Here is a 13,744-nt window from a genome sequence, read left to right as displayed (position 1 = left end):
GGTGGTGCTTCAACCTGCGTGTCCCAGTTGGCGCCAAAGGGTCCAATAAATCTTCTGGATTTATTCCACTCATGAATAGGGGAGGAGAGGAGAGCCTGTTACCACCAATGGCCATCACTGCCAGATCTCTGCTTTTTGCTTTGTTTTTTTTTTTTTTTCAAAACTGACATAAAGATTTTGTATGCTTTCTTTTGAAGTACCCTCCAAGAGTCATTGTAAGTGACTGTCACATGGAGACTTGAGAAAGAAATATTTAAGATTAAGAAGTCATCCATTGGTCTAAGGGAAGCTGGGATTCAGAATGGCCCAGAGAAATGAAGATACAAAAAATAAGCCCTGTTCTGCCTGATCCCATTGTGTTTCCAGGAGGACTCTGGGGGTGTGGCAGTAAGAGCTGCAGTGACCGCCCCATCAGACCAAACCCCATGCATGACAGTACACACAGCCCTTTTACTGTCCAACAAGCCCTGAGAGCACCCCACTCAAGGCCCACCTTCTTCTTAGAGCCTTCCCCACTGTCCTACTGGCACTGGTTCCTTTGTCTCCATTTCATGTGTGAAACATGACTTAGGTTGTTCTGGAGGGAATGGACTCATCTTACACTTCCTTTCCAACTTCTTGTCGTGCCTTGCAGAGCGTGTGTCAAATAAGAGGTGCTCAACAAGGCCCTGCTGAATTGAATGGGCAGCAACTGGTGAGATGCTTAAAGAGGAGATGACTCATCTTAGGTCGTACTCAGTGGGGCTTCATGAAGGGGGGTGCTGCCTGCAGAGCACCCCATGGAAGCAAAGGTTCTCCCCTCTCCCGCTCCCAGAAGCGTGTGAGGCAGTACTGGGAGGAGACGCTGGTTACCTCTTACTATTGTTCCTCAGTTTGGCTGGTGTTTTGGGGAGCTGAATTGGCTCCTTTAAAGCTCCTTTCAGGTGAATGATCCTTTCTTGAATCACCTCACGTATGTTCTTGATCCACTCCTGCTTGGTTTCTATGTTGGAGGCCTGGAGTGCCACAGGGAGGAAGAGTCAGGACCCCGTCTCCTCTCATCCCACCAAAACAGTTCTCAACCCTCCTCTTGCAGGCTTCACCCATTAATTTTAAGATATCAAATGTCCTCTGCAGCACTGGGCAGAATACCTTATATGTACAAGCTTATTTCTCATTTTATGTACTTAGGACTCTCCAATCCCAGGTAGACGCTTCTCTAACTCCTAGAGCAGAGCTATAACCTCAAACGCAGTGCAGACTTCTACAGGGGCGACTTCAAAGTATTTAATAACCTGTGAAGTATTGGCCAATACTGATCTCTGCCCTGGGGCTGGAGCAGTTTCTGGAGGTCCCCCAAGGTCAGGGATAAATGCTTCAGTTACTTGATTCTGCAGTGGTCTGGGGAGGAGCACTAGGAGGGGCAGCAAGTGGGAATTTGAAGGTAGCAGCTAATAACCAACTGGTATGGGGAAAGTTCAGGATGTTCACCCCTCACATGGTTGACTGGGTTTTTAGCTTTGTAAACCTGCTTATTGGAGGCATCACTCCCATTCCATGAATTTCATTTGTCTTTGTGGAACTTTTTTCGGGTAAGTCTGTCTCATGACAGGTAGCAGCTATGTTGGCAATTCAGCGATGGGAACTTCCCTAATGACTGTGGGTGCTACATGGGCAGGGGCTCTCCTCAGTGAGACGAACATTACCACTAGCACTGACTCAGTCCCCAGGCTGCGCATGCTCTGCAGAGCTGAAAGGACTACTTAAGGCCATCGCCTGGTGAAAGGCCCTTTCTTTATATCCGTTTCAATCAGCATAGTTCCCATGCTGGTACAATTTACTAGAGCTTCTAGAATGTAAATCCCCAAAGGATAGGGTCCATAACTTACACACAACTATCCTCCGCAGCACTGGGCAGAATACCTTATATGTACAAGGTGTTCGGAGGAAAAAAAGTTGAATTAATATGGAGCAAATTGAGGTGCTTTTTGTCAAAGGGTCAACTGTTGTCTTTGACACTTGAAGGGGACATATGGACAGAACATCTCTGAGTGGGCCACGTCCTGACTTCTTCATTCTTTGCTCACACAAGGGCATGCACTTAGAAGACCACTCATCTTGGAGATGTTGAGTCCACTTTCATGACAGAATTTGCTTTTGAATACCCATGCGATGCTGCCCTTTCTAAAGCAGGCCCAGTGCTCTGAGGAGTCTCCTGGCCCCAGCTTTTAGGTGTAGGGTGCCCACACCCCTCTACCCCCAGCCCTGGTCTTGTGCCCAGCAGACAGCAGTACTTACTTTCAGCACGGTTTTATTGTCTGAGGATGGGGTGCGCCCAGACCACAAGGCAAATTTGCAGGGATCCCCCTCTACGTGCTCGGTCACACCCAGCTCTGAGGTCTGTAGACAGGAAATGCCTGTGAGAGGCGGGGAAGGGGAGGGCAGTGGGGAAACTTAGGGCTGGGGTGGGAAGGGAAAGGCAACAAAGAGGAGAGGACCGAGGAAGGGGCTTCTGTCAATCAAACAAATAGACTGGATATTTTGTTCATCTACCCAGGATGAAAGGACCTACAGGCTGGTGCCTGATTAGCAGGTAGCAGGGAGGGAAGGTGAAGAGGGCGGTGCTAAAAGCAAAGAGGAAGAACTGTGAACTCCAAAATGCAGAATTGGGAGTTGACAGGGGAGCTTTCCAAATAAAAGGCATTTTCATTTGTCCAGGATGGCTTTGGTGTGGTGCCAGGGGAGAGATGAGCTGAGTGTTCAAGATCCCTTCCTGCCCAAGGGCTCCATGAAAACAGGGAGTCTTGTTCTACCCCACCTGTCCAACCTACCAGTAGCTTGTTCTTGTAAACATATTTTGTGTGTCCTGAAGAATCTTTGATCTCCTTGCTAAAAACCAAGGAGATCTCAAAGAGGAACAGGTGCCGCTCCCGCCCCTTCCGGATCAGTGACTTCGGGTCCCACACTTGAAAGGCATCCTGGAGAATCAGCTCCCCCTGCACATCCAGGTTCTCGTCGAACCCTGAAAAACACCCGTTCCCATCCTGTGGAGTTTCTCTGGGGCCACAGTCGGGGTGCCATGGTCCACTCCCCTCTCAGAGAAAGGCTTCCCTAACCGTGCGCCCCCAGCTCCCACTGTGTGTTCTCTCTCAGCTGGCTCCTGAGATTCCTGAGCACTTGAACAGACCGTTCTTCAGAGCTGAAATCAGATCCCCCGACCCGCACCGGCTCTCCCACCCATAACTGGTACTGGTGGACTCCCGCAAAGGTCCGGGCAGCCTCCCCACAGCTCCACTGTCAGTCTGGGACCTCCTGCAAGGGTGAACCCCATAGCTCCCCAGCACCCCTGACTCAGAGTTTAGCATGGGACTAAGGACAAACACTGAGGGACTGAATGCTCTTGACTCCACTTTATTTGTAGTGTCTCTATTTCTCATATTCCATTCCTAGGACAATTTCCTTTGATTGTTCTTATATTGTGTGATGCATAAACCTTAAAGAGTTTATATTTATACCACTTTAAATGTTTAATGGAGGTTCTGAAACTTTACTGTGCATACGAATCACCCAGAGGGCTTGTGAGATCACAGACTGCTGCCCACCACTCACCTCCCAAGAGGGCGGGATTCAGAGTAGGTGTGGGGTGGAGCCCATAAATTTGCATGTCTGACAAGCTCATTAGTGTTATGCTGCTGGTCCACAGACCATACCCAGACAAAGGAATACATTCAGATGGTTAGTGCTTAGTCTGGAGAAGGTAACCAGGGCTCCTTTGTGTGTGTAGGTACAATCAGGGCTTACTTGCTAAAGGTGACCTAGTAGTATTGAGACCAGATTAAGTTTTGTAGATGGGAGGTGGAGCGATAGGGGAGAAAGAGCATCAGCTGTTATATGAAAAGTAACAGTTCACAGGTTTACATATTTACAACAAAGTATACTTATTTCCTGCAATGCCTGTTTGCCAGCCCTGACTGGAATGAGTAAATTCATTGAGAACTTCCACCCCAATGTAGCTGCTCTGCTCATCTCCTTTTGCAGCGTTAAAAACACTTGACCAGAGTCTCACTCTACCAGGTTTCTGGGTCCCACGACAGGACATGGTTCCAGTGGACTGAATGTATTGTGGTAAAGTCCTATCAGGTTTACCTGGTTGGACTTATCTCACCTTCTAGGAATGGCATAAGGGTAGCTGCACACCAATGTGAATGTACTTAATGCCACTGAACTGTACACTTAAAAACAGTTCTGATGGGAAACTTCAGGTTATGCATATTTTACTGCAATAAGAAAAGAAGGGAACAAGGCTGAAGACCTGTTCTCACACATGCAGGATTTCTACTTATTCTGCTGATAAGTGCAATGCAAGTGCTTTGCAGATGAACAGGACTGCTGTGGGCCAGGGCTGTAGCACACTCATAGTAAAGATGATGGCCTTTCCTAGACTACCTCACAGGCAGCAAGGTGTCCACATACTGAGATGGGTTAGGCCGAGTCATACCTGGAGGCGGTGTTAGCTGAGCCGGACCTTGTGCAGCTCCTCTCATACCACCCGAGGGTCTATGGAACACCTTGCCATCTCTCCTCTCTTCCAGCCTTGCCCCTTGCCTGGCTTTATGCTACGTCCCTCCCATGATACAAGCTCTCTGGTCTTAAGAAAGGAGGAGGCTCCCCAAGGAGGCTGAGAGGACAGCTACCTTCCAGCATGCTGACATGCATGGCATCATTGGCTTTCTTTGGGACACTGAGCATCACCTCCAGGCCATCCTTGAGCTCCCCCTTCCCCTCTTCACAGCAAGTTAAAAGTTCCTGGGAAAAAAGTCCAAACACAATTAGAACCATTTCCCCCAGCTTCCCGACCCTCCCACCACCAAACCAGCAAGGCAATTACACACCAGCTTCATTCTCTATAATGGTTCCCTCTATGCTACAAGAAAGTGGAGTGGAGTGGGATGGGATTATCTCTAAAGAAGTCAACCACAATTTTTTTTTTTTACCAACTGAGCTACCTCAGCTCAGCTCATCCAAACTAACTCAATTCAATCCAACTCCCAAATGGCTGACACTGTAAGTCAGCAACTAGGGTGTTCTCTGTCACTTGACTGCCTCCTAGAGAAGGGGATACCCCTGAGAAACACATGAACAGAGGTGCAGTACTATGGAATCATAAAGAGAAGACAAGTGTGTGCCAGGAATGCTCAGAATTCATTTATCAACACAGGACTAGCACCACTTGTATTTACACACCTCTACTGCTTGAATGCTGGCTTCCCCCACACTGGGAGCAATCTGGGGTTACAGACATTCTAAGTTTATAGCATGTTGGACTTACAAAAGATTTTTAGATCATATGGATCAGGAGTTCCTAACCTGGGTCCAGCAGATGGGATCCTGGACTAGTCCTTTCATTGTCAGATGAGGAAACCGTTATTAAGAGGGATAGAGGTTTTCCCCAGGTTACAGAATTCACTGGAGGTAATGCAAGGGCTTAAGTCCAGGTCTCTTAAATGCAAGTCCAGTGATCCACCCACCACGCGAACCCTGGCTCCTCCATGTCCTCCACCATACCGAGACTTCTGGAGCATGCGCTCTCTTTTACTCTCTCATTGGAAACTAGGTCTTTACCATCTTCACAAAAGATGTATAGTATCTGGTTGATGGAGAAAAGATAATTTCCAACTACCCGAGGAATCATAAAGACCATTTAGATGATTTTAGCCATATCAGAAAAATGCTGCCCTTCATTTTTCTTATCAGGGTTATTGTATCTTGCTCACTTTTTGACAGCGGGAAGGAAACTGATCTGCAATCCATACTCCCTCCTTGGAGGGTTTGTTTAGGGGAAAAGGGAGGCAGGAAATGGGTGGATGTGTGGGGACGTACTTCCAGGAAAGAAAGAAGTTGACCAGATCAAACCTTGTAAACAAGTTAATGACAGACCTAGCAAATAAACTAATGACACTTGCTATGGAATGCTTTTGGTGGAATATATCTGGCCTATCTATCCAGGACTTCTTATGGTAAACATACCTAGAATCTGGGGATTTTTGGGAATGGCTCTTTGGAATGTATCACATAAACTATGCAACTAAGGAAAAAGCAACTTCATGACCAAAATGGCTCTCTTCAGGGTAGGTGATAGGATGCAACAAGTATTTTAGAAATCTTGTATGTTAACCAGGCCCACAGCCTATCCTGATGCCGCAAGAAAGGGCTTAAAGCTGTTGGCAGTCCTGGACTTCTCTCCATTTTACCTTTGCCTTAAGATCATTTGTGTCCTTGAAATTATAGCTGTGCACCATTTAACAATGGGGATACATTCTGAGAAATGTGTCATTAGTTGCTTTTGCCATTGTGCGAGCATCACAGAATGTACTTACAGAAACCTAGATGGAATAGCCTACTACGTACCTAGGCTATATGGTATAGACTACTGCTCCTTGGCTACAAGCTTGTACAGCATGTTACTATATAAACAATATGAGATTAAATCAAGTGCAAGAGAAAATGCAGCGATCAAGAGATGAGGTAAACACGAAGTATATGAGGCTGCTGCCATGGTAATGCAGCATACTGTTCTATAACAAACATTTCTTAATAAGTAGAAAGAGTACACTCTAAAATAGCAGAAGAGTAGTAAATGTATAAACCAGTAGTAATCATTTTTATCATTATCAAGTATTATGTACTGCACATACTTATGTGTGCTTTCCTTTTAGTATGGCACAGTAGGTTTGTCCACACCAGCATCACTACAACATGGGAGTGATACGTTATGCTACAACATTATGATGGCTACGGCATCACTAGGCAATAGGAGTTTTTTCAGCTCCATTATAATCTTATGGGATCATGGTCATATTGTGGTACATAGTTGGCCGAAATGTCATTAGGCCATACCTGACTAGCAAAGCTTTATACTTGGTAGGATATCTGATTAGTGAGAATCTGGTGTGAGAATCCAACCCTTTGTATTATCTTGGATAAGTTCCACATGAAGAAGGGAGCTTTGCATGTCCATGAAACACGTGAACTGCCCAGAGCATGTTTGTGAGGTAGAAGTGCTCAGCTCCCAGCTCTGTCCTTGGTACCAGTCAGTATAATCTCAATCACTGTTGAGGTTGCATTTCCTTCTGCCAACCTGAACTCTGATTTTCCTCACTGCTTTCCTAATTCTAACCCTCTCGGCCCTTGTTTTCATACATCATCAAAAGAACTTCTAGTCAGAAGCATAAGAGAGAAATTAGAAATATGCTTCAGTTTACAACAGAAAATGCCAATTAGTTTAACCCCAAAGCAATCTGGCAAGTCTGCTAAACAACCAGCAAAGCCAATAAGCTCCATTTGGATTCTGGCTATAGTTTACAATAAAGAGAAGGCCCCACATTTAATATACACTGCAAAAGGAAGTTTTTGCTGTCATATAACACCTACAGTGAGGAACCCCAGAGAATACTGGTAATTAAATATCAATTTATTTGGAATAAAATGGACTTTAATGAGAAAATGAATTCCATAGTATTTATTTGTAGTTAAAGCTCAGCAAACTATTTTTCTTTCACTCAACAGGCACTCCACCACCAGCACATTTAAAAGAGGCCAAAATTAGTGTTTTTTCCCAATAATTCTACCATTTCTTCACAACCAAATTCCCACTACTTTATTTTTGCCCTCAGTCATATCTCCCTAAAACACTCAACATAGAATGAAAGCCCAGGGTCCAACCCTCCATCTGCCTAAAGCAAAACAGAGGACAGCCTATCCTTTCTCCACTTTCCTCCCTTGTCTGCATCACAAAATTAATCCTCAGAACCTCAGCCTTATGGGTGTTAAAGGGAGAGGTGAAAAGCTGTCTTTCCCTTAGAACTGCATCTTAATGAATGTAAGGCACTATCAGCGTAGATGGGTGAGCTGGCTCCTACCCCCACCCCCCAATTCCTGAGAAGGCTTGGGGATACTTTAAAAAAACACAAAAGTAAATTTAAAAAATTGTTTGGCATAAGTAAAATCATTTAGAAGGGTCAAGCATTATGTGGGATAGGGAACGGGGAGGATGATTAGACTGTACAGATCTGGGCTAAGGAGAAACTACTGTAAGTAACTGGACTCAATGCTAACTATTTAACAGTCAAAGGTAAAGAAGGACCTGAAGGTCCTGTGATTTAAAGTTAGAAAGCATATACCCATTTTTCAGGAGACACATTTTCCCCCGCTCCCAATGCCCCACATGGAGCTGTTGTGAAAAATTCTGAGTCTTTATGTGAGAAACCCTGTAACAAAGAGGACATCTCCAAAAGTGGTTCTGCCAGAACAGCCAAGGTGTCCTGCACTTCGTTATTGCTCACACTAGTCCTCAGTAAAGGCCACAGGCATGACGCCACGTTGTAATTCTCTATGTCCTTCTGCAGATGGATGACTTGAGTGCCTGGGAGCAAGAGCCCATGGTCTCTTCTTGGAGACAGGAAGGAGGTTTGAGGAAGGAGGCTGAAGGGGAAGGATGGGACAGGGCCCTGCCCTGACCTGGAGGGGTAAGAGAGGTTCGGGGCACAGGCTCACTGCTGCCCACTCTGTGCTCATCCCAGAATCATGAGTGCTAAGCCAGGGACCCCATGGACCTAACAACAGGCACACTCTCTAACATGACTGGAAACCTAGGTATGAAACTAGACTGGTTTTCAGATTTTGTGAAGCTAGAATATGTGAGATTCTGCAAGTGCCAGCCTGCAAACCAAAGGGTCACCAGTTTGATTCCCAGTCAGTGCACATGCCTGGGTTGCTGGCCAGGTCCCCAGAAGGGGGTGTGTGAGAAGCAACCACACATTGATGTTTCTCTCCCTCTCTTTCTCCCTCCTTCCCCTCTCTCTAAAAATAAATAAATAAAATCTTTAAAAAAAAGAATTAAGATAGACAGGGGTTATATAATTGTCTATAATATCAATTTCCTGGGCTTTCTGTGGGGAAATGTCATATTTTCAGACTGTTAGTATATTCTCCTCTGAGAAGAATCAGCCCAAATCACTTAGTATTTTAGATAATTTTATTATTTAACTTTGAAAGAGATTTTAGAAAAATCCAAATCTCTTGGTTGGCTCCAGAATCTCTAAAATATGAGATCCTACAGACATAAGAGTGTCATTGTGTTTTAATATGCAATCTTCAACTATTTCCTCTAAAAAACCTCATAGCCTTGACAAACAGAGATTAAGACAATGGCAAGTACTGCCTTGGACTCCAGTGCCCATGCAGGCTGGCACTGCCCATAAGGCCTTGACCTTTGATCCTATCAGAAGCGGTGGCCACCAGGGGGGATCTTCTCTAGGAGGAAAGGACAGGAGAGGCTCTACATATCAGCCAGTGCCTGGGGTGGCAATCACTAAAAGTTGTACAGAGGTGGGTGGGTGTGAAAGTCGTTATAACCTGTTCCTGCTCCCAATGAATGAGACCTGGAATTTCACAGGATAAGACATGTAGTCTGGAGCCAGCAATGCCAGAAATGGGCTCATCTCTGAAGTTATGCTCTAGGTAGAGGAAAGGTCTTCAGGTGGAAGCTTTTCCATCCTCAGACAAAGCTGGGACTCCCTGGGCCTGGGCACCTGTGTGGTAGGGGGTGACACAGAGGGGAGGGGAGGTACCTTCAGGAGCAGCTGGTACTTGGTGATCCTCTGGACGGGCTTAATTAGGTAGGAAGAGATGGAGTTGGCCAGACCATGCCGCTGCTGTATCTCCTACAGGATGAAAATGGCACCATTAGACACGGAGGAGCATGCATATGTGTGTTCTGGGAGGAGGCAGGTGGGGTAAGAAGAGAGGACAAAAGAGAAAAGGGTAGATGATTATGAGAAACTGTTCTTTGGTGGGGAAAGGGAAGCAGAAAGAGACATATGAGAGACTAAGGTGCATGTGTAAATAATCAATAGACAGAAAAATGGGGAGATGGCGAAAAGGGAGGAACTTTAGGGAAACAAAGCAGATTTGTGAAACAAATGGAAATTAAGAAGAAATAGAGAAAGACAAAGGTGGAAAAAGAAAGTGATAAGGTATATATTGGACAGGAGGGTAAAGGATAGGTGAAGAAGAAGTGAAAGGAAATAAACCCAGAATGGAGGAAATGAAAGGGGGATAAAAGGGAAGATGAGAATAAAGGGAAGGCAGAGAGTGAGGCTCTGATTTCTACTGATGGCTCCTGTGTATTTATCCGCCTGTGGTCTCCTTCTTAAAACTGCACAAGGATACATCTCATTTCCCATTCCTCCTCTCTTTAAATTTAATGCATCCTGACTTAGAATCACCACTTCCTCCTTACAACAGTTTCATTGAGATCAACGGTACTTCCTTCATTCTTCAGGTCTGTCGAGTTAGAAACCATGCAGTCATTTTCAGTTGTTTTCCTTCTGTTACCCCCGACAACTGGGGAAGACAAGTCTTTCCTGCCCATTTTCACCCACACCGCCCATGTCATTCATGACCAGGCCATGACCGTGGCCTCCAACTGCTCGTTGTGCCTCTAGTCTCTCATTTTAGACCACTCTCTAAACTACCTCCAAAATGATCTTCCATCCCCCAAGGTCTAGGTGTAATGACAATTAGGGCAGGGTACATTTTAGTCTCTTCCCTCAAGAACCTTACATTCTAGCTAGCTGATAATACTCACACACATGAAATAGACAGCAATGAAAGTTAACAGTAAGCATTCTCATAGGTTATAGCCAGGGAGACCAGAGCAGAGTTACCAGCCCCATGAATGGTTTTACAGACATGAAACCTTCAGCTGGGGCTTAGAGGGTTGTTTGGGGTGGTGAAGTGGGAAGCTAAAAAGATGGTTCCCTATAAAGGGCAAACATATAGAGCAAAAATGCACAAGAAATAATCATTATATATTTAGATGATAATGAGGACCATGCCTGAGAGGTACAGAGGATGCACACCTAGATTCTAGAAAAAGTGAAAAATACAGTTAGATAAGCAAGACGCTTTCAGGTGATTGCTAAGGTTGAGCTAGAATGAAGAATTAGGGTTTGTTGGTGAATTTCTCAATGTAAAGGATCGTAGATATTGAATGGAAGGAAAACTCGAAAGCAATGTTTCAGGAAGAGTAATTTAAGTCTAATGGCAACAGAGGGGATTGGAAAATAGAGGCAAGCAGACTGATGAGGAGATCATTGCAAAAGGCTAGGTGTAGACATAGAGTTACCACAGGATCCACCAATTCCACTCCTAGGAAAACAGGGTGGGGCAAAAGTAGGTTTAAAGTTATGAGTACTTGAAATGGTTTATTCTTGTGTTATTATGTATTAATTATTGTATTATTTCCCATACAAATAACTAAACCTACTTTTGCTCCACCTGTATATCCAAGAGAAATGAAAACGTATGTCCACACAAAAACTTGTACACAATGTTTATTATAGTATTATTAATATTAATAATAATATGGAGAAGGTGGATACAACTCAAATGTCCATCAACTGATGAATAGAAAAACAGAATGTGATATATCTGTACAGTAAAGACTATTTGGTCATAAAAAGAAATGAAGTACTGAGACATGCTACAACATAGATGAACCTTGAAAACATCATGCTATGTGAAAAACCAAGTCAGTCACAACAGAACACACATTACATGATTCTGCTTTTATGAAATATCCAGAATAGGCAAATTTATACAAGAGAACAGAGATCATTGGTTGCTTAAGGCTGGGGAATGGCAGGGGGAGGATAAGGGTGGGGGAGGTAGCTAAAGAGGGCAGGGTTGCTTTATGAGATGATAAAAACATTCTAACATTAACATTGACTGTGGGGTAGTTGCACAGGTCTGTGAACACACACACACACAGGTGTTTAACAGGTGGGCTTAAGCTAAGCTGGTGAAAACAAAGCATTAAGAGAAATAAAAAGAAATATTTAAAGTTAGGCAAGTTAGGACTTGCTGTGTGGTCATGGAAAAGGGTAAAGAAGAGGAAATATTAATACACAATTACTCTGTTTCCTGCCAATCATCCCAGAAAGAAGCAATTTTCTCACTCACTTGCCTCTTCCCTAGAGGTGTGTAGTTGTGGCAGGACTTGTTCAAGGATGATGGGCAAGACGGCTGGCAGCTTGACTCTCTTCGGCAGAGTCAGCATTGTGAGTTTGTTTGGAGGCTTGGGCAGGGCAGCACATGCAATAGTGTACCTGTGGCAGTCCTCCCCTCTGACAAGACGCTGGCTTGGGGAAGGCGGCCTGTGGGGCAGTGAGGAAGGGGGCTGCCTCCAGTGGCCAGGTCAGCAAACCACGCTTAGTAATCAACGCAGCATCAGGCATCACTGCCTCAGAGTGTTCATATCTGGAGTAGAAAAGTCTGGATCATGTGAATGTGTGAGACTTTCCAGGTCTTCAGTCTTCTGTGTTCTCTTTACAAGAATGGGAGATAAGGGGCTGCCTTTATTAAGGGCTTATCTCTTTTATAGAATGAGGGCCTAAAGCAGAGAGTTCCTAAGTGCAGAATTTAGGGAAATCCTTCTGATGGGCTGGAGAAAAGTTGCAAAAATTATGCTTTCTGGAAAGCTTTGGAAACAATCAGGAGAGTTAACTACTCCCTCTCCCCACCTCCAGGATAAGCTCTGGGAACTCCTTCCATTGGCCTTCCCAACTAATGCAAAGGCTAATTAGGCATTGCTTTGGAAATGGAGGGCAGGGTGTAAAATTTGGAGTCTATCTGACTTCTCAGTCGAAGTCCAGAAATTGGCTAGAAACAGGAATATGAGGAATGTGGGACTAAAGGAAAATACGGTTTAACAGCAGATGCTGTGACATACACAAAGTGAACCAGGCAAACCATTAGCTAACCTCAAGTGGCCCCCCTCAAGGGGGGCGGTGTGAGTAATGGAAAGGTACAATGTTAACCTGCCAAAAGGCGAATCATTACAAATACTGAGAGTAAGGCTAAGAGTAATACTGTGTGCAAAGAGAAAGGGAAGGATGGACTCAGAAACCAACATTGGACCTTTAAAGTACAGGAAGAATTCTGAAGAGTGATTTTGTATGTGTTTGAGTGTGTGCATGTGTGACAAAGGGGACTGCAATCCATTGTAGGCAGAGAGAGCAGGGTGAGCAAAGATAAGTAAGCAGGATGGTCTAAGGCAGTGGTCCTAACCCCCAGGCCATGGAAAGGTACTGATCAGCACCTGTTAGGAATGGAGGGGCCATACAGCAGGGGGTGAACTTAAATATACTGTGCTTGAATCATCCCCAAACCACCCCCACTCCTTACCCCCCAGTCCATGGAAAAACTGTCTTCCATGAAACCAGTCCCTGGTGCCAAAAACGTTGGGGACCCCTGACCTAAGGCTTGCTCAGAGCAAAGGGGCATGCATGTTCAAAACAATACAAAGTTGAAGACAGAACAAAGTGCATTTAAAATTTCAAAAAGATCCTTCTGAATACTGTTGCTGAATAGTCATCCAGAAACATCTTAAGGGAAATACATTATTAAGCAAAGATAATGGCACAAAACATTCTATAAACTCTGATAACAAGTTAGGGTAGCCCTTTACTTGGGTTTCCTGTTTTACCAAATCTAACCTCAGAAATTCCAGTTTGGGATCTTATAACCATTTTCACATTAATGCCCCATTAACAAGTCATATGCTTTTTCTTGCCTGGTTTTCTCCCATTCAAATGTGATCGCTTCACTGAGCAATAGGATCCTCGGGGAATTATTTCTGTTATGGCAGTGTCAGGCTAGAAAGAGGCTCAGAAGGTTCATTTTGTAAACTTGAGTATGGGGA

The 13,744-nt window shown here is 44.6% G+C and overlaps 1 protein-coding gene across 11 annotated transcripts in view; it reads right to left on the bottom strand.

Annotated features, from left to right (window-relative positions):
* Positions 1-13,744, bottom strand: part of KALRN (kalirin RhoGEF kinase) — a 701,923-nt gene that overhangs the window by 211,893 nt on the left and 476,286 nt on the right. For all 11 annotated transcript variants that reach the window (XM_036018207.1, XM_036018206.1, XM_028504792.2 and 8 more), the window contains exons 28-32: positions 9,609-9,701; positions 4,674-4,785; positions 2,811-3,001; positions 2,278-2,379; positions 853-995 (exon numbers count right to left, since the gene is read on the bottom strand). In XM_036018207.1, coding sequence (XP_035874100.1) covers positions 853-995; positions 2,278-2,379; positions 2,811-3,001; positions 4,674-4,785; positions 9,609-9,701 — 641 coding nt within the window. The remainder of the gene's footprint in view (positions 1-852; positions 996-2,277; positions 2,380-2,810; positions 3,002-4,673; positions 4,786-9,608; positions 9,702-13,744) is intronic.

This window comes from Phyllostomus discolor, chromosome 2 (assembly GCF_004126475.2).
Source record: "Phyllostomus discolor isolate MPI-MPIP mPhyDis1 chromosome 2, mPhyDis1.pri.v3, whole genome shotgun sequence".
Lineage (NCBI taxonomy): Eukaryota > Metazoa > Chordata > Mammalia > Chiroptera > Phyllostomidae > Phyllostomus > Phyllostomus discolor.
Note: the sequence above shows the minus strand (reverse complement) of the source record. Positions and strands in the feature narration are given on the sequence as shown.